This window comes from Pleurodeles waltl, chromosome 2_1, assembly GCF_031143425.1.
Source record: "Pleurodeles waltl isolate 20211129_DDA chromosome 2_1, aPleWal1.hap1.20221129, whole genome shotgun sequence".
Classification (NCBI taxonomy): Eukaryota; Metazoa; Chordata; class Amphibia; order Caudata; family Salamandridae; genus Pleurodeles; species Pleurodeles waltl.
In genome coordinates this window covers 510223707-510249981 of record NC_090438.1, presented here as the reverse complement: position 1 = coordinate 510249981, position 26275 = coordinate 510223707, and the positions used below count along the sequence as shown (strand labels likewise).

Below are 26275 nucleotides of genomic sequence, written 5' to 3'. Positions count from 1 at the left end.
TGTTCGCGCCATGATTCTGCTGCCCGTGATGATCACCAACGCAAAGCTCTGGTGAAACCAGTTCTTCACTTTGACTTCCAGCCGGTGCAGGCAACATGGGACCTGCACTTCGCGCTACAGGACAGATAATGCAAAGTTAGAGCAATGATCTCCACTCCACTTGACCTGCTCTCCAAGTTACAGTGATGATCATCCATAATGCCCTAACTGCTCTTCATGCTACAGCGACGACCATCAGTGGCCTTCAGCCTCCTCCTCTGGGGCTTTCTCTAACGTGAAAGAAACTCTTTGTGCTAGCCTTTGAAGGTAACTTTTCAGTGGGACTAACCTAGTCCCTTTACCTGGCCCACGCTCCATAGCTGTTGGCCTGAACTTGTGTCTTTCCCCCGGTTTACCGCAACCAGATTACATCAAGTGGCACTTGGTGCTTTTAGGTGCTATTTTTACAAAAATGTTTACAACTTAATGTTGTCCGTTTCTCCTGATGACATTGGTGTAATTCTGGTATCATTTTATTTATTAATATGTACTCTATTTTTTCTTGATTTGTGTTTTCACTTCGTTACTCTTTGTGTGCTGCACAAATACTTTACGCATTGTCTCTAAGTTAAGCCTTACTGCTTTGTATCAAGCTACCAGAGTGTTAGGCACAGGTTAATTTAGTGACTTTTATGGTTGATCCTAACAAGGACTGTGGTTGTCGTCTAAGTGGGGCTTCAACCCTCTCAAGCAATAACAACGTTTCTTACAGGGGAGCCATAAGTATTATTCTAACTGTAACTCAACAAACATTGGGGAAAGGGTGTATGGAGGGGAGCATGTTTACGATACCAATCCCAGTCCAACAAATATTGATGGAATGTGCATATATCTAGGAGGAGGGATGTAAGGTATACTATTCTAACTCTTAAACTGCATGCATGTAGGAAAGAGAATGTATTGGTTGGGGGCCTATTTCCATCCTTAAAACATTGGGAAAATTGTATCTATTGGGGGTGGGGTGTCAGAGTTAGTACTCCAACACCACAAACACTTTAGAGAGTGAATATATTGAGAGAGGTCCTAATTATAACTCCAAATCCAATCCACACAAACATAAGGGAAAGTGCATTTATTGGATGAGGTCCAATTTACTATTCTAGCTCCTAGCCAAGAAACGTTGAGAAAAGTGCATACATTGGGAGAGGTCTGTATTTCTACTATAACTCCAATCCCACAAACATTGGAGAAACTGCATTGAGAGATCCCACAAACATTGGGTAAATTGCATTTATAAAGAGGGTTATATTTGTTATTATAACTCCAATGCAAAAAACAATAGGGACATGCATATATTGGGGGAGGTCAGATTAATGATAACTCCAGTACCACAAATAGTGGAGAAATGCATATATTTGGGAGGTAGAGAGTGACATTTGCTATTCGTACTCCGAACAAAACAGACAGTAGGGAAAGTGCATATATTATGGGGGTCTGATTTACTATTCTAACTACAGTACCAGAAACATTAGGGAAACTGCACATATTGGTTGAGGTCTCATTATTCCTACTCCAAAGCCACACATATTTAGGAAAATGTATGTAATGGAGGAGGTCAGATTTAAGATTGTAAATGCAATCCCACAAACATTGGACACACTGCATATGTTTGGGGAGGTCCAATCCCACAAACAATTGGGAAACTGCATATTTTTAGGTGTGGGAGGAAGTGAGATTTACTATTCTAATTGTAAACCCACAAACATTGGGGAAAGTGCATATACTGTGTGAGGGCCGATTTACTATTTCATCTCCATATAGTTGGTGGTGGAGGGGACAGATTCACTATTATATCCATAAATTCAAAAATACTCTGGAAAGTACATATATTTGAGGGAAGGGTCAGATTTACTATTCTAAGCCAAATCCCACAAACACTGTGAAAAGTGCAAGTATTAGGGGAAATTAACTATTTTAGCTGTAACAGAACAATCACATATAAAACCAATCAATAAGAATATTGTAAAAAAAGATAAATGCACATAATAAATTCTAAAAATATTCTTTAATTTTTAAAGACAAATAGATTACCTCACATCAAAATTCAAAATGTGTTATTATTATATTGAGGTTCATTATTATTATCGCTTTAAAAGTAATACAAACCTTCATTTAAATACCTAAGCATATATTTAATTCTATGTATCTGTACCCAATAAATAGTGATATTTACCTTTAATTCAGTAGTATATATAAATTATATTTTTACTAAAATAATGAATATCGTTTTCTTATTTTTTAATAAAATTTCAAGTACACATTAGTCATACCTTAATTACCCAACATGTATTTTAAGTAATCATCCTTATAAAAGATAATCCGCCCAGCCCCACAATGGAACCCAAATTCTGTTTGAAACAAACAAAATACACTTTTTTATAAACTATGAACCCCAATATCAAAACGGACTTTTAAAGGAAATTTCAAAAAAGGAATATTTTAAGTTTAAATTCATAATACTATTCAATAACTTCATATTATTTAAAATAACAAAACAATACCCATGCGATCTTTCAATAAATCCCACAGTATGTTCACTACTCAATTCAAAATAGCTCACATTGAAATGAGAAAATAACACATGAAAAGTATTTAGGAACTTTTTTAATAATCAAAAAATTTAAAAAATAGCGATTATTAATTAAATTAAAAAAATTCACATCTAAAGCACTTTCTGCTCAAACACTAAAAATACACAAACCCAAAAAATATAATCTTCTCAAAAATACAAAAAAATTAAAAACTAGAGCAAAATGCTTTTGTATTTAAACATCCAACTATCAACATGTAAGAACAGAAATTAAACCTATATTTAATACCACATTATTTTAATGCACTATGGGGCAGATTTAGAAGAAAGGGGTACATCAGTCCCGATGCGCCACTTTTCTTGCGTCTCCTTCCACCACTTAACAACACCACGGTTGAGCTGTATTTATAGTATGGTGCACCATGGCGGTCGTTAGCACAATAGCATCAACATTTCTGACACTATTGTGGCACTTTGCTGCACTAGCGTCAAAAAAGTTGACACTAGTGCAGCAAAGCACAGGGAGGCCCATTGATTACTATGGATGCATCATTTTAACACCTGCCCTGAGCAGGAGTTACAAATGATGGAAAAAAATGTTGCAATGAAATGTTGTACATTTCACCACACCATTTTTCCGGGCCTCCCTGCGTCGGAATGCCCTCCTTGCATACATTATGCCTGATGCAGGCATAGTGTGGCAGAAGGGTTTACAAAGTGGCACAATGCAAGGACTGAGCCACGTTGTAAATCTGGCATGGGGAAAAGGAGGCCTTAGCATTAAAAAAACAGCGCTTGGGTGAGGCAAATTGGAGCAATCAGCTTGTAAATACGCACTAATATTTGTAACATTTAGATTATTTATGGCAAGAAAAAAATATATACATTTATCTTTGATATTCATTTACTATGTTTGGGCAGTGACAATATTTTGACATTAATGTAATGCTAGGGTTAGGTTTACTAACATTTCTCATTGGAAGCGAAATGTATTTTGCAATTTTCTGGGCCACTGAAAACCTGATTTGCCTGGCTTAGTATAAACTAAAAAAGTAATTGAATGCAGTGTACAGCACTGCCTTGTGGTACTTTGCATCATGGAAACATTCCATAGGTGGAGCACGGATATTACTGTGTATCCTACCATGGATTTTGATGCAAACCCAGATTTTCTAAAGTCAGTAAACCTGGGTTTGTGCCAAAATGGTGCTCCTGCCGGAGGCAGGCATAGTGAGAAATATCTTCATTTCCCCTTTTTACTTCCTCTTTCTATGTGTGCTGCATTTTGCAGCACACATGTCCCACAACCACCAAACTCTAAATAAGGCCCTCAGTTACTTCATTCTTTTTTCAAGACGCTACACAAAAGTTGACAGTATGATGTTAAACCTAGAACTGAAATCCATTCCGTTATTAATGTCCAGGTGAACTATTTTGAAATTAAATCAGTATTGAGCAGAAAATGAAAAATATATTTGTAATGGATAATCGAAAATGTGTTATATTATCCATTCTGCTTGATACCGCAGGTGAAACAAGTAACTCACGCTGGACAGAAACCATCTGCCATTACCCAGCTCCATGGGCAGAGCTCGCCACTGACAACATTATCCTGACAGTTCCTTCAGACAACGTCCGCACTCTAGAAAATCCTGAAGAGCTACTCTCTCTCTGGGACAAGATGATGAAGGCTGTTGCTGAGCTATCTGGTTCGCATGTTCCGTTAGCAAGGCCAGAGAGAATTGTGGCAGATGTGCAAATATCAGGTGGTAAGAAATCGCTCTTATTTGTTAATAAAATCACTCTGCTTAGCACGAAACAACATATGGGTGAAAGCTCAGCATTATTGCTATTTTTGTGACTTAAATCAGGGCTCATATTATTTTTCAAAGAGCTTTAAAGCAAGAGTAATGGGGTTCTACGAGGAGCCAACACATATGGAATAAGTTATATTTTGTCAATGGAGCTTCTTTATCTAGATGACCTATTCTGAATTACCACCTGGATTCCGTTAGAATGTATCGTTGGGGGACAGAAGAAAACAAGCCTCTCCTGCATTACTCTATTTGCCAGTATGTCAGTCACTTTCTCCCTGAACAGAGAGAACGTTTTATCATATGAAATCTGCACAATTGCCTCATACTTAACTGTTCTAATTGCAATATTTCTTAGATGTTTTCTTGCTTCAAACACTCTCATCTTCACCAGCTGTGAATAAAAGACTACAATGGATATTTCTTTACCTTTATTAGAAGTGAAAAAGCCTAACTGGTTTGCTTTAATTCCTAGGACAAAATAGCCCCAAAATCAGGAAATATAGAAGAGGTGCAATGTATATTTTCTTAACTTCTTTTCTTTTTCTTAACTTAATAGATTTCTTGCTTGACTTAATGTACCTGGATACAAATCAAAAACTTTCTGTTTATGATCTTTTGCAAGTGCATGTACACTTGGTATTAAGGGCCAGATTAAGAGACTGGCGGTCCAAAGCTGCCAGCCTTGCGGTGGCTGTCAGACTGCCACAGCTGTGTCGGTCCCACTGCCACTTTATGAGGTAGGCAGACAGACTCGCCAACCTCCCTCCATCCCAGCCAGGATCTCAGATCGTGGGGGGCTGACGGCAGTGCAGGTTGCAATCAGCTGGGGCGGCATTGAAGTTTGCGCCGCCCTGTTGATTACAACCTTGTTCTCTGTCAGCCTTTTATGGCGATACCACCGCCATGAAAAGTCTGGCAGCGAACAGGTGCGGGGTGCCACAGGGGTGCCCACCACCCTCAAAATGCGCACTGTCTGCTGTGCAGAAAGTGCACATATCAAGGATGCTAGTGCACCCCTGCATGTGTCAGAATTGCCACCAGCTCTATAATGAGCCTTTCCCACTGGGCTGACTGGTGGAGACCTTGGTTTCCGCTGGTAGCCCAGTGGGAAAGTCGTAACAAGGCCTGCAGGGAGGTCAACCTCATGGCGGCGACCACCCTGTCGGGAGTTTGGCAGACGGGTGTTTCCATCCACCAACCTCTGAATGAGCCCCTAAGTTTTGAACAATAACGCCATGCAATTTTCAATTAAATGCGGTGCAATTTCACTTTAGTTCAGTAGATTATTTGACATGCACAGAATATGCAAGACCTATCCTTATAGACACTGTCAGTGAAGTAATTGGTGATATTTTTGTACTGTTATCAGAGGTATCATCAATGATGTCACTTGAGGTATGATCATTGATGGTATCATTTGAGGTGTCTTCAGAGAGGAAGCAATTAGTGCATGTAGATGCATGAGGTATGGCCAGAGTAGAATACCATTATGCCCCTATAGGTAAGGCTGACATAACACTCAATCAGTGTTCTCATTGTCATGGCCTACTGATAACAAAGAGACTTATAATGGTTTATAATCAATCTCACTTGACTGTGCACTGCACTCATTGTGAAATATGGTGCAGTTACATGGGTCCTAAAGTTACCCATAAAAAGGGTTTATTACCAAACACCTCAGTATTGTCTTAAATCAACAGTTTTTCTTCAGCCCCCTTTCTGTGAATGCATTCCACAATAGAATCTTTCCACAGCACACACCCTCCACTCTGAAATTAACAGGGATTGAGCAGTTGGAACGGCTTCCATCTCGTATATAAGTACAGAATAAATAAATGAAAATGACCAAAAAGAGGCCCACCCCGGGAGTAAGCAATAAATCATTTAACTAGAACAGGGGTACAAGTCAAAACAGATAACATAGGTCCTTATGTACAAAGATTCCAAATAAGAAATTGTATCTTGTGACTAATAACGATTCACAATTTGCAATTTCTTATTTGCAATGTACTAAAAAAGATTCTGTGAAAGTGATTGCAATTTGCGCACCGACTTCTCTCAAATGCATTGGTATTTTGCAAACCGACTTTTGTACTAATAGATCGGTTGACAAAATACATAGCGGGTCATTTTGACCTCGGCGGTCTTTTTCCAAGACCGCCGAGTGGAAGATCGCCAGTGGTGGTGGTTTGCCGCTCGGCCTATTATGACCGTTGGCAGCTCTCCGTCCTTTTACGGACGGAGAGACGGCAACAGCCATACTGGCGGGCGGCGGGGAAGTGGAGGTTGCTCCACCTCCACCGCCACGCCAACCGAACACCACCCAGCGAATCACGTCCTGTGATTCGGTGTGGCGGTGTTCTGTTGATGGTGTGGTGTCGGTGGAGCAGCCCCATGGCTCCCGTCCCCTCCCGGAGGATCGTCGGACCAGGTAAGTTGATCGTCCGTGAGGGGAGGGTGGTGGGGGGTGTTGTGTGTTGTGTGCGTGCATGGGGGTGTGCATGTGTGTATGTAGGGGGGGTGTGAGTACGTGTATGCTTGCGGGGTGTTGTGTGTTTGGGAATGAGTGCATGTATGTCTGTAGGTATGTTTGTATGGATGTGTGCGTGTATGTTTGAATGTGGGTGTGCGTGTCTGACTGTGTGTGTGGATGTTGGCATGTATGTCGGTGTGTGTGTGTGTGTATGTGTGTTGGTTGTGCCTGCGTGCATGTCGTGTGTGCATGAGTGCTGTGATGTTGGGGGTCAGGGTGGCGAGGGGGGTCCTGCCACCTTTGGGGGGTGGCAGGGGTGGTGTGGGGTGTAGGGGAGGGAGTTGGGGTGGGGTAGACCCCTATCAGTGCCAGGGAAGGAGTTTCAAACCACATGAAATCCATGGCGGTCAGCCGGGTCCAAATACCGCCGGCGGTATAGTGGCGGCCGCCGGGCTGGAGACCAGGCAGGCGGAATGGAGAACCGGCGGATGACCATGGTGGTAACCGCCATGGTCACAATACAAAAAAAAAGACAGCCAGCCTGTTGGCGGTCTTACCAACGCTCCTTCGACTTCCGCCAGAGTCATAGTTATGGATTGTGGTCCAACCTACCTCATCAATACTCATGAGATAGGTTTCAAATTACGCCTCTTTGTAGAAATATTCACTGTAAAAATGTTGTTGATAGTGCAATTCACAATACAAATTTACAGTAAACATACAGAAGAAAAAGACCGCGGTTGGCCATTTTCATGATGCTGTTTAAATGCATTCTTGCTTTCAAAAATTGGTGCAAGGACAAATGTCGTGCTAAAATATAGTGCAAAATGACGTGTATTTCGCATAATTTTGCTATCATTTGATTGAATTATGCCACACTAACTTACACAAATTTTGCATGTCTGCATTTTCACCCCCCCTTCCCTCTACTTAGCCTCTATTTCTACTGCCTCCGAAGAACTACTGTTATTTTTACTTACTAACTGGAACACTATCTCATTATATACTTCTCTTAAGGCCCTCTCTTGCTTCCCATTTGCACTACTGCAACAACATTGGTGTAATATCCATTCTTCCCATACTCCCACACTCACTGCATACCACTCCTAATGAGTGACACTCTACTGCTCCTCATGTGCCCAGTCGGCTCTCACCAGTAACACTGTCCTTTGAATAGTATTTCCTTGTTCAGACTTTCTTCCACTCTTTTAGTCAGTACTATTACTTCACTCACTGGTGGCTTCTCTCTTACCACTAACTCTTCAGATATTTTCTCACAATTACTGCTAAATAGATTTTGATCTCTGATGCATTCATTGGTCAATGAACCAAATTTGCAGGAAGAAGTGAACTTCTTTAGAGACATGTGGTATTCTTCTAGTGACTTTCCTTCACTTTGAATTCTGTTCCTAAAAAGGTAGTTATCAAGAATGGTGCTAATGTGGGTTACATAGTGAATATCAAGTTCTCAAACTCCTTGACCCAACAAGCCTCCTCTTGTTCTAGCAGATTATCTAACAGTTTTTACCCCCAAACAGTGTACAAGAAAAGAGCACAAACACTCCACCCCCATGTTTGTATCACAGAACACAATATGGTTTATAAAAAAAAAATGCTGCATTTGTTCTATCATAGTAGTTGCTCCCCAGGATCCCTTAGGGAAAAAGCGGGCAGTGTTACTTTGGAATATTTTATACCCCCATTAGATGTACCAATATATAAGCTTAACTAAAAAAAAATCCTCAGCAACTCCAAGAACCTGTAATCACTGTAAATATCTACACCTAGGAATGGGATCACAAGAGGGTTCAGTAGTATTTACAATTATTGTATCTGTCTGTACCATCTTATCACATCATACCTGTTAAATTAGCACAATCATCAGATCTGTGTGTTCATAGCAATTGTTATTAATATCCCTTCAAGTTATGAATAGTGTGCCTGTCACAGTTGAAATTACTTACTTACTATCTGCCATGCTGACTGGCATGTAGGGCAGCAAAAGGACCTTCACTTTTGTCTATCTTGGGCAAGTTTCTGTACCCTGCCCCAGCTGTGGTTCATGGTCTTCATTTTGGTTACAACAGTTCATATTTAGGTGTTCTTTGGTCTTCTTCTTTTCCATTTGCCTTCTGGGGTTTAGTGGACAACTGTTCCTGTGATGGAGACATGTTCTCTTCTGATGGTGTGTCCTAGCCATCTCGATATTTTTCTGATAACAATGGTGTCCATGCTCTAATGCATGGGTACTCACAAACACTTTCCCAGGGGCCACAACGTTTGATTTGTGATGTGACCAAGGGCCGCATTGATGCTAGCAAGGTGGCGGCTGTCGGCGGGGAGGGTGGAGGGTGTTTGGGGTGGTGGGGGGTGCAGTATGGTGGGTGTAGGAGAAGTGAAGCATATACATCTAGTGGCTGAATTGCATAATGTGAAACCAGAAAACCTGCTATGAATCCTGGCTTCCCCACTTTACCAAAATGTGTGATCCTAGACAATTCTTTTATTTCACGCTCCCTCCTTTTTCTTCATTAGTGCATATATGAGAATCTCAAAATACATGACTTCAGGATGTGCACTGTACAAAACCTTCTCCTGTGTTTGATTTAATAAACTATAATAATGTTCATGTGTAATAGGAACCCAGGCCACACAAAGAGTGAATATGAAAACCAACTTACCTCTTAGTTCAGTACTGGCATGTTTTCAAGTGGGGGGGAGAATTAATGTTTCTGGATTTATGTTTGAAAACCATCACTTAAAAAGATAATGCTTCTCCATGCAATGATATAATCTGATGTACTATGTTGAAACGACTCTGCATGTTAATGATAAACAGTTTTTGATTTTTGAAGAGCCCTTATTATATTTTTAAAATTTTAGTGTAGCATGTCTTTAAAAATGAAGGTGTTCCTACAGGTGCTGGACAATGTAGTTACTTACTTTCTTTACCTCTGATTAACATTTAAATAAACGCTTGCCTTTTATTTAACATATTTTTAATCATTGTGCAGAGTTGAGTAAACAGCAGCCCAGTCCTGCTCTAGAGCAGGGGGATGCATGTAAAGGTCAGGAGGGCCGCATGTGGCCCCCGGGCTGTACCTTGAGTATCACTGCTCTAAAGCTTGCATCTGGTAAGCAGTTCCTGTTTGGAGATGTTTCACATCAAGTAGAGTGTGTGGAAGCTGACAGCATTGTCATGGACAGAATGCAGCTCTGGTAAAGCCTCAGCATAGTGTTGTTGCTGTACTGAGATGACCACAATACATTGTTTATCATCCTGAAGGCTTTCCTGGCCTTCTTCAGTCTGCTTTTGATGTCACTGCTTGACCCTCGATCCTGACTGATAGTACTGCCTATATAGGTGAAGAAAATAGGCATGGCAGAGTCCTCTACATCCACCGTGACTGGTGAAGGGTTTGGGATATTGAGTGGAATGAGTTCTGACTTTTTTTGTGTTGATCATCAGGACCACTTGCTATGCACTGATATTAAGGTGAAACGTCTTTTCCTGCACATGCTGATCTATGTGAGAAAACAAGGCTAGATCATCAGCATAGTAAACGTGCTCCAGTGTAGAGAATAGCATCCATCTGATTCCTGTGGCTTGGTGTTCATCTGTGTGTTGCATCACCCAGTCAATACCTAGGTTAAGGAGCAACAATGATATCGTTCATCCATGTCTCACATTGGACTTGACTTTGAAGTTATACTCACTATCTCCCACTTTGCAGGTAACCTCATCATAGAAGTTCTTGATGAGGAGAACTATCTGCTGCAGTATACCATAGGATCAGAGTATGAGCCAGAGTCTGTCACAGACGATAGTGTCAAAGGTTTTCTCAAAATCAATGAAGTTGACGGATAGTTCTTTCTATGATGTTGCGGAGAGTAAGGATCTGATCAACACACCCTCTGCCTTTGCGGAACCCAGTCTGTTCTTTTCTTAGCTATTTGTCCACTGCATCAGAAATACACTGTGTAGTTATTTTCACCAGGCTTTACCTCAAGATTGACAGAAGGCTGATTCCACACCTGTTGTTACAGATGGTTAATGCTCCCTTCCTTGGAACCTTGATGATGATAACTTGTTTCCAGTTATCTTGTACTTTCTTTCCCTCCTTAATTGATAAACACAGAGTTTGGAGGATCCTGGCTGATATTTCAGTGTCTACCTTGAACATTTATGCATTTAGTTATCTTGGCCAAGAGCTTTTCCATTCTATAGAGATCTGATGGCAGTGATGATTTTTTTCTTTCTGTGGTGGGCTAAGTTCACATCCAAGTCTGTCTCTGATTCTTTATGTTCGCTGCACTTGTTGGTACTGCTCTGTTCAAGACGTCTTTGAAGTGCTCTGTCACTTTTGTTAGTAGTCTGCCTTGCTTGTTCATGATAAGGGTGTTTTACTTTTGTGATCTTGAAGACCTTTCCCTGTTCTCTTCTACTGGCTGCTTCCTCTGATTGGTTGGCAAAGTTATCCATGTATGCTATCTTGCTTGCTCTTTTTATTTCTGTGACTGCTCTGTTTGCTTCTGAGTTCTGTTGCTAACACTTCTCCTGCAGCCTCTGAGATTTGGCCACCATGAGTTGCTTTTTGCTGCTCACCTGTCTTCTACGGCGTGCCATGTATCTTGTCTTATCCAGTCTTTCTTATTCCTCATTGTGTTCCTCCAAGGCATATTTTACTGGTCTTCCGATATATCAAAGAGACCTCTTCCCATTTCTTGTTGAGTCACAATTGAAAGGCAGGTTAACAATTACACATCCTTTGTCTATCACTGGCCTTTTTTTAAATCTCTTGTTGTGGATAATAGGTGTGTTTGTGACATCTCCAGTTGTTAGCTATTGGATAGGGCTGCAGAACTTTTTTTACTAGGAAATGCTGACCCAGTATCAGACAGCGATCTTCCAGTAAAAAATGTTGAGCAGACCCCTCCATATCCAGTCTCAATCTTTATAGCCCATTCCTGTACCTGAGAGTAAATTAAACTAGTATTCACTGGAAACTGAATGCCACACTTCATAGTCTCCCATTTACTTCATGGATTTCTTCTAATTGACATATCACGTTCAAAAATGGAAATGCTATAAACCTTGCAAGCTGCAGACTTCTTCCATTTTCATGATGACAGGTCTCAGAAGGACATTGCCTTGCACTCCATTGTTGTTACCATGGAACACATATTGCATATGTGTTCCAGGCACTGGAATGCTGTCTTTGAAGGTTTACCCATTAGAATTAGACAATGAAACTGTCTGAAAGACTTGCTGGTATCTGTTTTTGTATTCTTCCTCCATTCATCATCAACCTTTTAGAGTGTTCAGACAGCACTCCCCCAGCATGCTGCAAGCCCTTTTCAAACAAATCTCTGCATGGTCCTCCTGGCCTGTTCCTCAGTCTTCAACTGGGTTATGTTGAGGAGCAACAAACACACCTACTGTCAGCCTGAAATAAGATGCAGCTGTACAGGGCTTCAGGTTATCTTCAGGTGGAGTTTATTGAAACACATATTAACCACACCTGTGTTCTTCAGAACTCTACATCCCTAGATGTAATGTCGGAGTATAAGGTACAGTGGACACCACATTCACATTTATCACCATAAGTCTATGATAATATACTCCTGCAAAAGAACTCACCATATATGACAGAATTTTATCTTCTTGGATTTTTCCTACATAAAATCTGAAAGTCTCTATAAAAGTATTTTTTCCACAAACCTTTGAAAACTGTTTTCATTGTGCTAAATTTAGTATAACGTTGTCAGGGGGTGGCATAATTATAAGTAGACTCCTAAAACACTTGCTTTTAACAATCAGCATGGGAATCCTCATAGGAAAATGTATGAACAAATAATAAAATATAGCTAAAGAGAAGAACATTAAAATAACACAGGCTTGTACTGATAGGTACCAATTTGTGCCTCTTTTAGTTTGGTGTGTTTTCCTTCACCAATTTTGAGTCAAAAACAAAAATGTAAGTGGTCATTATGCATTGTTCATTTATGTATATCAGTGGTGGCTCCCTCATTCTGGAGTTCAAGCATTGACCCCCCTCACTTCTTTCCCCTTTTCAGTCTGAGATGCTAAACCAGCTTAAGATTCTCAGACTGACAGTGGTTCTCTGCCCAATTGTAATGTCCAAAGCCACACTTACAGTGTGATTGACAATGCAAGCCCAAAAAGAAGCCACTGGGGGACCAACTTCAGCATTGACTAAGTAGAGCACTCTCAGCCTTTAGAGGGCAAACACAATAAAAGCAGTCTGTGTATTTCTGAGAGGGTGATTGACAGAGAATGACTGACTGAGATGGGGAAATGAGAAGTAAGTAAAAAACTGTGCAAGTTAGAGCCTGTGAGTGAGTGATAGAATGTCAGTAAGCGAATGAGTGAGTGGGAGTTTTGAGTGGCTGAGTGCCTGAGAGAGGAAGTGAATTACAGAGCGTGAGTTAGTGTGACAGTGAATGACTGAGTGACAGAGTGAGTGATCAAGAGTGAGTGACTATGAGAGTGAGAGATAGCATAAGTCTGAATGTGTGAGATTGAGTTACTATGTGACTGACACTGAATGAGTGAGTGTGACAGGGGGAATGACAGAGTAAGATAATGAGACTGCAGTGTCTGGTTGCAAGTGTAAGTGAGAGGGAACGACTGAGGGAGAGAGAGTGACAGTGTGAGAGAAACTGAGAGTGATTGAGAGATAAGGATAGAGTGACTGTTAGAGTGACTCAGTGGCTGAGAGAGTGACTGATAAAGAGATAGTGTGGCTTAAAAGTGACTGAGAGAAAGAATGATTTGGAAATTGACAGTAAGAAAGTGAAACCGGGCAATAGACTGACTGGCTACTGAGAGAGAGAGGAGGAGAGTAAAAGAGTGAAATAAGAGTGTCAGAAAAAGTGACTGAAAGAGATAGAATGACAATTACTGAAAGGGTGACTGACCGATAGGCATAGAATGCCTGAAAGAATGATTGAGATAGAAATAGAGTGACTGAGAGAACTGATAAAGCACGTGACTGGGAGAATGACTGATAGTGACAGAGAGAATTACTAAGAGAGTGACTGAAAAAGGGAGAGAGAGATTGAGTGCCAGAAAGAGTGGGAGGAAAGCAACTTAGGGAAACATAATGCTAGAACGTGACGGAGAGCGAGATAGTGAAATAGAGAAGAGAGCAACTTAGGGAGAGATATAATGCCGTAGCGTGTCTGAGAGGGAGACAGAGTGAGAGAGAGAATTAGAGTGTGACAGTCATACAAGTGTAGAGGCTGGTCTGGGAATGGCTAAGCAATGAAGTATGAACACTAGGGAGTACATCTTTAAGTCAGGGTTGCCATGAAGAACCCACACATTTTATGAATGGCCGGCAGAATGGGTGTTCTGAGCTGTATCAACAGCAGAATAGGTTTCAGGGCACCAGAGTAAAATAGGGGTTGACGTGGTTTGAGAATGGAAGGTATTAGGAGGCTGATGAAGTTGGTGAAGGAGCTGAGGGGAGTCTGATATAGGAAGAGCACAGGAGCACTCAGAAATGCAAAGGTTTAATGAGCATGGGTTGACTAAGAGATAAGAGATTGTTGGACATAAACTGAGAAAGGACTGATAAGCACAGGGGGGCTAAGGCACGAAGGCAACATACAGGTGTGACTCTTGGGGTAATGAAGAATATAAGAGTGGACAGAGACGGTGGTGATGAGGAGTCACTGTGTAGGAAACATGGATGAGCCAGAGGAGGTTGAGGAATATGTGGAAGGACTCCCAGAGTATGGGACTGAGGAGGAAAGGGCTTGGGGTCGAAGGACTGCAGTTGGTAAGTCAGAAGGCCTTTGTTTTTCACAAATGTATGTGAAAAAAGGTCCTGCAAAATTTAAATTTGACTCCCTTCATTTTTTCACATTTTTTGGGGAGACAGAACTCCTGAGGCTTCATTTAGCTAGTCTAGCTCACTTGCTCGTTCAAATTCATGAACAGGTGTTACATCCCACTGCTTTCAAAGATCACCAGCCAGCACTGATGTACTTAACGATTACAAAGTCATTAGCATTGGAAATAATTGAAAAACACAAAGACGGATTGTGAAATGCTAAATTTTCCCAGCATTCTTGAACATTACAGAAATCACACATTGGGCCGGATTCCCACAGAAAGTTGAAAATATATGGAGGGACACGCTTCCCTCCATCTGCATGTACTTTTCCTACTTTCTGGAACTCCTAAAAGTTCCCAGGGGTATGTCTGATATCTGCACAAGGTGCAGGTTCCTAAGCGTACGTCCCAGTTGAGATTCCCAGTAACGGCTTATTCTCTCTGTGCAGAGTACTTCTCAGTGAAGAACTCCATTTTGGCAAATAGGATCCCCCGTGAAAACTCAAGTTTTTTTTGTACAGGGAAAATATTTTTACACGTGAAGACAGCCCTTAACCTATGCCGTCAGCCAAATGTGGGGTTATTCATCATTCCCCTTCCCAGCCAGGAAAGGGATTGACACCAACCCTTTGCTTAAGTAAAAATCCAACCTTTTCCAGAGTGGAAAGGAAAAGATAGGGAATTTGTGAATGAATACAAAGTGCATGTTTGTGCACCTTCACAAGCTTCAAAGGGTAACCGCGCCATGAAACACCCACTTTCTCACCGGTTGAATGGGTTGATGAGTGTTAAGACCTCTACCTTCATTAAAGAGATCTCCACACATGTAAATAGATCAATGCCTGCAAACTCCCTTTGTGATTTCCCGGCAGACGTTGACATTTGTTAACGAACATGAAGATGTCCACAGTCCCAACGAGGAAAAATATCCGATATGGGTTGCTTAGCCCTCATATAAAATGTACTCAGTTGTCAGTCTGTGGTACAAGCGTGCTCTGACGTCTGATGTCAACCTTCCAATGAAAGTTGAAAAGAAAAAGAAAATAAACACCACAGTGGGAAAGCGGATGCTGTATTATGCATACCTTCGACGGCTTTGGCACTTCCTACTTATAGAGATATTTATCAACCTGTAAGACAAACGAGGGAAAGATTAGAAAAGAACCTTTATTCACCGCTCCTTTCGCTTAGCTTGCCAACAACACAAAGGCAGTGAAGGTTCAAAACTGAGCAAAGGTCTACATTGTGGAAAACAAATCCTCTGTGTCCTTATCTCCTGTCCAGGTAGGGTTGAGTTGGTCGCTTCTGCCCTTAACAAATCCTCTGCCTTGCCTAAGTACAGCTCACACGGAAAGTTCTTGTACCATTCCCTCGCATTGCCATAGGGCCTGGAAAGGTTTATTTGTAGCCCTCACGTGCCACTCATTTCAATATCCGTCAACCTTTTTGAAGGTTTGGGGAAGGTTCTAGCTAGTTCAAGGATCCCTCCCCTGCAATTCCCACTCTCCCCCTGCAAAGGGGCAGGTTGAAGTCAGCCCATGTATGTGATATCCACTTCAATGCATTTACGCAAGGGTCGGACGAGGGCCTGTCAATGTAAATGTTAGCCCCAAGGCTACCTCATCACTTACTCCTTCCGCCTTGCTATTGGTTGATGATGTACTGCCTGCTCCTTGTGTCCTTTCCCTGTGAGAAGTAGAGCAACATCGATGATTCTCTCTCCCAAGTCATGAGTACGTGGTTGAGGATGGACTGTCTTCTCCCTGTGTCCTTTCCCTGTGAGAAGTGGAGCAACATCGATGTTTCACTCTCCCAAGTCATGAGTAGGCAAGACCATCTTCAGGACCAACAATGTCAGTTTTATTTCATGATGATCCAAATTAATGCAGAACTGATAGCTCCATACATGATAAGGTATCCAATTCCCCTTCGGGGCTATTTAGGGTCTCTCCTCTGGGTGTTTTCTTAGATTCGGTTTGCAAGACTCCAGCAGGACTCCTCTGAAACCTCTGCTTCACTGTAGGAGGCTGGCCTGGTTTGTAGTGGGTACCTGAGGTACTTACACCTTACAGCAGGTCCAGTCATCCCTTATTAGTGAAATGTAGGCAGTTTTCTAGCAGCTTAGGCTGTCTAGGGGTAGCTGTAGCAGAGCAGCCAAGTCTGAGCTAGGACACATGCAAAGCTCCTGCAGTACTATTATAGTTACAGAGAACTTATACACAATAAAATACAATACTCAGTTTTTCTAAAAATAAAGGTACTTTATTTTCATGACACAAGGCCAAATATATATTTGAGGCAATACTCCTTCTGGAGGTAAGTATTATACACAATATATACACTAGTAAGGTAAGTAAGCAGTCATAGAATAGTGGAGACAGTAGAAAATACTATAGATTGCAGTGAGCCTAAGGGCAACACAAACCATATACTAAAATAGTGGAATGCAAATGTTGGATTCCCCCGTAGGCAAGTGTAGTGTGTAGAGGGGTGCTGGGAGTGTAGGAAAACACCAAAGGTAAGTACAGTACCCCACCCCAGAGCCCAAGAAAGCAGGAGTAAAGTACCACAAGTTTCCTCAGAATACACTACAAGTCATGATGAAGAATTATGCAAGAACCAAGCAAGACTGCAGCAACAAACAACTGATTCCTGGACCTGAAGACCTGTGTAGAAAGGAGACCAAGTCCAGAAGTCAAAGACGGGTCTAAGAAGAACAGGAGCCCCTGCCAACCTGGAAGAAGGTGCAAAAGTGGATTCTCCGGTTAGAAGAAAAGTACAGGAATGCACCAAGGAAAATAGCTGCGGGTTCCTGTTTGGTGCTAGAGACGTCCCATTTCGAGTTGTTGGATGCAGGCTGTTTGCGTCACTGGATTCTGCCAAAAAGCCTTGGTTCAAGCAAATATATGGTTTGTGTCAAAGAGGAGCTGCCTGGGCCCAGGAGGGACTTAGGGGTCTCAAGTCAGACTGAGGAAACAGAGGGGGTGCTTAGCACTTTAGAGAGCCCTCAGAAGACCAGGCAGCTCCAGAATAATCTTTACACCAAAGCCTACATTTACCTCCAGTAGTGTCTGAATTTCACTCTGAATGCGTCCTAATTCACCCTAAAAATGTTCTCAAATTGCAACACCTTGAATGTGGTCTATTGCATTCTATGTCCTTGTGGCATACCATACCTAATGAAGACAACACACAAATATTCAAACATATTCTTCAGCATCATTCTAGAATCAGATGCCAAACAGCACATGCACCACTGAGTGGCCATTATGCCCTAATGGGTCAATCTCCAAAAGATATGAAACGGTGAGTCATAGATGTGATTAAACCTATAATCGGAAACAATAACACAAGAGTGGTTGCTTACTCTCTGTGAAAACCAGATGGATATGGAAAGCTAACATAGTTGCTAATGGCTTGAATATAGCTGTGTAGTGGTCTGTATTAGCAACAATTTGACATACTTGGTCTCAATTTTGTTTGCTAAGTTACAAGGCCTACCAGGTATGCTCATTTGTTTAGTACTGTCAACTATATGATTGAGTAATCACTTTAATTTCTTCTTTTCTGCTCTACTTTTGTAAATATTGATTCAAGTTAACAAATATCAGTATTATGATCTTCGTTTATAATGTATTCAGACTCAGCTGTTTTCACATGAATTGTTATTTGGATGTTCTGTCTAAGCTTTGTAATGGTTGTTCAGAAATATGGAGTCTACAACTCCAATTTTTGGTTTAATCCACGGTTTTAACATTTTTTTAAGCTAAGTTCATTTGAGAACAGACTTCAATATGATTGTTATGTTGTTCGCTTTAATTCATTTCATGATCCCTAATAAACTTTTATGTTCTTCTCAAACATTTCATTGTATGTATCTTTTTTTCGAGGTCTTTGTGGTGGACCCTGAGGCAATTGTTACTAATTAAGTGCTATATTTGATTTTTGATACAGTTCAATTAATTTACAATGTGGTTTGCAATGCACTAAAAAAACACCAAACAAATATATCGGTCCTCTCAGGCATCATCCTGGTATGTACCATGCTGATTCTTCGATATCACAAAGTATAGTTTGTTTAGATATTGTTAAACCTGACATCCTTGGTGTAGTTCCCCCTAACTTTTTGCCCTCTGGCCTCCTGTATTTCTGGCAATTTTTTGCCTGTTTTTAGGCTTCTGCACCCTTTACCATTGCTGCCCAGTGCTGAAGTGCAGGTACTCTGTACTCTAAAACATGTTAACATTGGCTTATCTGCAAATGGCATATTTAGTTTACTTGTAAGTCTCTATGAAAGTGCACTGTATGTGCCCAGAGCCTATGAATTAAATGCTACTACTGGGCCTGCAGCACTGATTATGCCACCCACTACAGTAGCCCCTCAAAAATGTGTCAGGCCTGCCACTGCAGATGCTGTGTGGACAGTTTTAAACTGCCATTACGACCTGGTGAGTATACTCACTTGCCAGACCCAAACCTTCCTTTTATTACATGTGTCACTCCTAACGTAGGCCCTGGTTAGCCCCAAGGGCAGGGGGCAGTGTATTTAACTGCTACTGTGCCACGGACGTAACGGTTACGTCCCGCGGCACAGTGCTCCTGTGCCGAGGACATAACCATTACATCCCGGCACCGGAGCTCGGAGAGAGCGCTAACGCTCCCTCCGTGTGCCTCCCTACACCCCCCAGGGAAGGGATGGAAGAAGAAGCCCTTCTCCTTCCACCCCTGCCCTCCTTGGCGTCTGATGACATCAGTGCGAGATCACGTGCTGACCTTATCAGAGGCATGCCTCTCGGATCAGAGGAGAAATGCTTTTGCATTTCTCCTCCGATCACATGGAGAGGACAAGAGAGGCATCAAAGGAAAGGAAAGGCCTTTCCTTTCCTTTAATGTCTTTTTCAGTGTTTCTACGTGATCGGGCAGAAGAAATGCCCACTAGACACCAGGGAGTTTGGTTTTTTTAGGTTAGTGTCAAAAGGGGAGCGGCCCCTTGGACAAGGGCCGCTCCCCAGGGGGCCAAATTATTTTTAGGCCATTTCTGCACCCCCCGGGGAGGCAGAAACCCCCTAGACACCAAGGATATTCGTTTTTGGTTTATTTATTCCTTTATATGTGGGTAGTGACCCCTTAGGCAAGGGTCGCTCCCCAGGTGGCAAAATTACTTTTAGGCCATTTCTGCTCCCCTTGGGGGAAGATCGGCCTATTTCTATTAGGCCGATCTGCCCATAGGGGGTGGGGGCAGAAACCATGTATACACCAGGGATTGGTGTGTGTATGTGTGTGTTTTGTTTGGGGGGCAGTCCCTTGGGCAAGACTCACTCCTCTTAGGGGCACATTACTGTTGTCAATATCTGCTCCCCTTGGGGGCAGATTGGCCTGTTTTTGGAAGCCCCATCTACCCCCAAGGGGGGCAGAAAACCTACCAGAGATCAGGGAAGATTTTTTTTCCAAAATAAGAGGGTGAGATATGGCCATACCCCCACCCCAAATAAAGGGTCCAAAGTTGTTCTACCCACCAGTGGGCAGATAGGGCAATTACCCCCGATCCACACCTGGGGGGTAGAAAGTCTACTAAATGCCAGGGAATTAAAAAAAAAAAAAGTGGGGGCGTGGCTACCAACCAGTATGTGCCTGGTTACTCCCCTACCCCAACTGAATGGGGTAACAGTCTTTCAGCTCTCCCCCCGCACACTAAAACATCTTACCCACAGCAAACTGGAGGACATTTGATTATTTGGGGTTTTTGTTTTACATTTGGGCCATGAGAGCTTGGCTAACTCTCAAAATCGTCCCACTTGGAATGGTGAGGGCTGCACTTTTTGGACTTTGGGATGCTGCCATGTTAAAAAATCCACAAGACCTAGACACATCTAAAAACTAAACATATGGGTGAGTCCAGGGTTGTGTGCTTCACATGCACCCTTCACCATTTTCTTACTCACAATGCCCTGCAAACCTCCAACTTTGCTGGAAATCACACATTTTTTCCCCATTTTTTTTATGGAACCTTATGGAATCTGCAGGAATCCACAAAATTCCTACCACCCAGCATTGTCTCATCTATACCGATAAAGATTCTGCCCCACTTGTCAGCCTAAAATGTATTTATTTTTCTAACTGCCCTTTTGGATAGCTTTGGTTCCCTCTCAGTTTCGATATGTTCTTGGCTCTTCCCTGTCACAGGCACTTGGCCCACCTACACAAGTGTGGTATCATTTTTACCGGGAGGCTGAGGGGAATGTTGGGTGGTAAGAAATGTGTCCCGATGCGGTGATCCCACACAGAAATGTGAGAAAAATGTGATTTTTGTAGCTAATTTTGTGCTTTGCTGAGGATTCTGGGTAAGAAAACACTGGGGGATCCTCGCAAGTCACACCTCCCTGGACTCCCGCAGGTGTCATGGTTTTCAGAAATGTCTGGGTCTGGTAGGTTTCCCTGTATGGCTGCTAAACCTAGGACCAAAAATGCAGGTGCCCACCCCCGCAAAAACAGGTAGTTTTGTATTTGATAATTTAGATTTGTCCAGATAATGATTTGGGGCATTTCCTTTCTCTGGCACTAGGCCTACCCACACGTGTTAGGTACCTTTTTTATCGGGAGACTTGGGGGAACGCTGGGTGAAAGTAACTTTGTGTCTAGTTTTCAAGAATGCACAGGTTTGGTAGCTTTCTTTAGGTGCTTTCCAAAAAACAGCTCTGTTTTCTTTGGGAAAATGTGATGGGTCCACGTTGTGTTTTGGGGCAGTTCCTGTCATGGGCGCTAGGCCTACCCACACAAGTGAGGTACCATTTTTAACGGGAGACTTGGGGAACGCTGAGTAGAAGGGAATTTGTGGCTCCTTTCAGATTCCAGAACTTTCTGTCACCAAAATGTGAGGAAAAAGTGTTTTTTGGCCACATTTTGAGGTTAGCAAAGGATTCTGGGTAACAGAACCTGGTGAGATCCCCACAAGTCACCCCATCCAGGATTCCCCTAGGTGTCTAGTTTTCAAAAATGCACAGGTTTGGTAGGGTTCCATAGGAGCCGGCTCAGCTAGTGGCCAAAATCTACAGCTAGGCACTTTGCAAAAAACAAGTCCGATTTCACTGTAAAAATGTGATGTGTCCATGTTGCATTTCCTGTCGTGAGCATTAGGCCTACCCAGGCAAATGAGGTGCCATTTTTATCGGGAGACTTTGGGGAACATAGAATATCAAAACAAGTGTTATTGCCCCTTGTCTTTCTCTACATTTTTTCCTTCCAAATGTAAAACAGTGTGAAAAAAGACATCTATTTGAAAAATGCGCTGTAATTCACATGCTAGTATGGGCACCAGGAATTCAGAGATGCGCAAATACCCACTGCTTCTCAACACCTTATCTTGTGCTCATTTTGGAAATATAAAGGTTTTCTTTCTTTATATTTCAGCAAATTAATTGTTGTATACCCGGTGTAGAATAAAAACCCATTGCAAGGTGCAGCTCATTTATTGGCTCTGGGTACCTAGGGTTCTTGATGAACCTACAAGCCCTATATATCCCTGCAACCAAATGCATCGAGCAGATGTAACAGTATATTGCTTTCAAAAATCTGACATCGCAGGAAAAAAATACACAGTAAAACATGGAGAAAAAGGGCTGTTTTTGTCACCACAATTTCAATATTGTTTTATTTCAGCTGTTATTTTCAGTAAGAAAACCTTGTAGGATCTACACAAATTAACCCTTTGCTGAATTCATAGTTTTGTCTACTTTTCAGACATGTGTAGCATTCTGGGATCCAGCACTGGTTTTACACCCATTTCTGTCACTAACTGGAAGGAGGCTAAAAGCACAAAAGAATAGTAAAAATGGGATATGTCCCAGTAAAATGCCAAAATTCTGTTGAACACTGTGTTTTTCTGATTCAAGTCTGCCTGTTCCTGAAAGCTGGGAAGATGGTGATTTTAGCACCACAAACCCTTTGTAGATGCCACTTTCAGAGAAAAAAACACAAGCCTTCTTCTGCAGCCCTTTTTTACAATTTCTTTGAAAAAAACAAAAATGTTGCTGTATTTTGGCTAATTTCTTGGTCTCCTTCAGGGGAAACCACAAACTCTGGGTACCTCTAGAATCACTGGGATGTTGAAAAAAAAACTTGGCATGGCTAGCTTATGTGGACAAAAAGTTATGAGGGCCTAAGCGCAAACCTCCCCAAAGAGCCCAAAAAATGCTTGGCACAGGAGGGGAAAAGGCCTGGCAGCGAAGGGGTTAATACGTTGGACATGTATTTTTAAGTTCAACATGTCCCCATAAAACTACTAAATCTGTTTTCACTACTGCAAGGGCTCTCTCTTCCACAGGTTAACATGGGAATTGCCTTAAAACACCCTTTAAGTGCAATTTTCCATTGGAAGCAGATAGAAACTTACAGTTTAGTGTCTCTGGACTCACAATTTGAAAACACATCTTTTAATAAAGTTGTTTTTTAAACTGAAGGTCTGAAAATGCCACTTTTAGAATGTTGGCATTTTCTCACTTTAACCATTGTGTTCCTCTGCTTGTCTCTAAATACACATCTGGAGTAGGTGATAGTTGGGCTTAGTGCATTTCCTCTAGACAGTCACACACAAAGAGAGCCTGGGTGTGTCATTTGCATCCTGATGCCCCGTCATTAGGCTGATGGGTCTTCCTGGGTTAGATGGGAGGGAGTAGCTGACACCTATATCTGAATAGGGCTGTACCTCTCCGCACACAGGGCTGCATACTCTCTGTAGGGTGTCTGGAGCCAGGGAAGGCAAGGACCTTATGATTATCAAAGGCCTGTTTGAAGTCTCCCCTACTTTACTTTGGGGTCCTGAGGAGACTCCACCAAGAAGAGGAGCTGTCAGGAGGGACTGTGACTTTGCATTTGTTTTGCTTTGTTGGCCTGGTGCCTGCTGATTCCTGTGCTGCCAGGTGGAACTGCCACTTTGCAACCTGCTCTGCTGTGCTGGCCTTCTGCCCGCTGTCTATTGTACTGAGAAAGACTGAAACCTTCTCTACAACCTTTAAACCTGAATTAACTCCAAGAGATTATTGGCTTGCACGCTGTTCTTGAAGTCTCAGGGACATCAACAACTTTCTGTCCTCCTTTGTGTCATTCTGCTGCTAGAGTGGTTCTACAAACACCAGTGCATGCCCAGCACGTCACCCTGCACAAGGATGAACTTCACCGCAAGGACTGAGCACTACACTGTCACCAAAGCCAGTGCTCACCCTCTAAACTGCAACCAAGATTAGCGACATGTGCTCCTTAAAATTACCACCTTTGGCCTGGGCCGATGCAACAAGACTGAGAGAAGCCACCTAGCACATCCCCAGAATTGCCATAACAACCAGGCTTCCCCCAAGATGGTGCGTCAGCTGAGGTCGCACTGCCTACCGCAGAGGAGTGTGAACTTGCTGAACCTGCTTCCCTGCTGAAGATAACCTCATATGGCCTGGCGCCACACAGCTTGCATCAGAAGGACCGCTCCTATACCGACAGGTACTGTATTCAGGGACGGGACCCATGAGGGCCTCTGTGTTTATTCCACACCACATGCCGGCTAGGTAATTTTTCTCTATCGGTCCTGAGGGACATGGGACTCATTTTGGTGTGCCCATAAAGGTTTGTTTAACTACTGTGCACCTACTAGTCGATCTCCCTGTGGGGATCCCTGTAAATCACCCTGGTCTGCAACACCTCAGTAAGCTTTTCTAGCCCTCATAGAAACAAATGCATTTCTTCAGCACTGTGATATTAGATGCATATTTGAAAACACTATAACTTGCAAAGTATTGACTGGATTTTTCCCGTTTTGACTCCATTTTAATCAGATAAGTATTTTGTATTTTTCTGGTGTGGAGTCTTTTTGTGGTGTCTTTCACTGTGTTACTGTACATAAATGTTGCCAAAACACTTTACACATTGCCTCTTAAGTTAAGCCTGACTGCTCTGTGCCAAGCTACCAGAGGGTGAGCACAGGTTAATTTAGGGAGTTTAACTGATTTACTCTGATTAGGACTGTGGTTCCTACTTGGAGAGGTTACTATTAATAAGTGGCTAATTAAATTCCTTCTGGATGTATTCATATATGTTGGCCTTTTCTCTTCCAATGTAATCATATCTGGAGTATCTTGCATGGAGAAACCTACAATCTGCTTGGATTTGCTAAGGATTTCTTTCCAAAAATGCCTTCATTTTATTTATGACCACCAAATATGTAGTACAAAGCTATCTGTAGTTCCATACCGCCAGCATTCACCTCTTGTTTTAGGGTATAGCATTTTCATTGTGAGGTGAGATACCATGTATACATTAATTTGTATCCTTGATCTCTGCAGAAGACCGCCAACACACCACCGCGGTCGCAGAATTCCACCACGTCATTATGACCCACAGCCCGGAATCCGTCAAAATGTAGACACCCACACAAGTCCGCCACACCAAAGGTCAGTGATAAACTGGCGATAACAAAACCTCCACCGTCACGACAACAGGAATACGCCCACATTTTCATGACCCACGAATCCATGCGGCGGTCTTTAAACCACGGTATTCCATTGGCAGTACACACTGCCATGCTCAAAATACACACACATCTACAAAACACATCCACATTGGACAAATGGAAATACACACACCTGATACACATACACACACCACTCCCACACACCCAATACAATACAAAACACACACCCACATCACCCACAAACCCCTACGACAAAAATTGTGACTGAACGCCAGAAAGAGACACCACCAGAAACAACACTAGCATTCACAGGCACTCAACACCATCACGCACACAACATCCAAGCACCTCACACAACACACCTCTAAATATCACCTCACACATCACAACACACACCACCCCACACATCACCCACACTACCCCATGGCCCCACAAAGACACCCCAGGTTCTCTGAGGAGGAGCTCAGGGTCATGGTGGAGGAAATCATCCGGGTAGAGCCACAGCCATTCGGATCACAGGTGCAGCACACCACCATAGCTAGGAAGATGGAGCTATGGCTAAGAATCGTGGACAGAGTCAACGCAGAGGGACAGCACCCAAGAACCAGGGATGACATCAGGAAGAGGTGGAACAACCTACGGGGGAAGGTGCGTTCCGTGGTCTCAAGACACCACATCGCGGTTCAGAGGACTGGCGGCAGACCCCCACCTCCTCCCGCACAACTAACAACATGGAAAGAGCAGGTCTTGGCTATACTACATACTGAGGGCCTCGCAGGAGTAGCTGGAGGAATGGACTCTGGTAAGTCAAATCTTTCACTATTTCATCCCCCACCCTACCTGCATGCCATCACATACCCCCAACCTCACCCTCACCCCCATCACTCCTCACGGATGTCCCAATATCACAAACCACACATCCCAAACCCAAGCCCTGCATGTAACACCAAAGCATGGACACCCATCACTAAAGCATGGCCAATGCACATACCCATACACCCCCCTAAACCATCATCACACAAGGTCCTACACAGGAATGCAAGCACTGGGGTACACGGTCACCCATCCATTGCACACCATGCCACACACAGATGCAATA

General features: G+C 42.6%; 1 protein-coding gene across 1 annotated transcript in view; it reads left to right on the top strand.

Moving 5' to 3' along the window:
• LOC138265840 (TRPM8 channel-associated factor homolog) overlaps nucleotides 1-26275 on the top strand; it is a 497333-nt gene that overhangs the window by 324245 nt on the left and 146813 nt on the right. The window contains exon 6 of the mRNA XM_069213933.1: nucleotides 4099-4338. Coding sequence (XP_069070034.1) covers nucleotides 4099-4338 — 240 coding nt within the window. The remainder of the gene's footprint in view (nucleotides 1-4098; nucleotides 4339-26275) is intronic.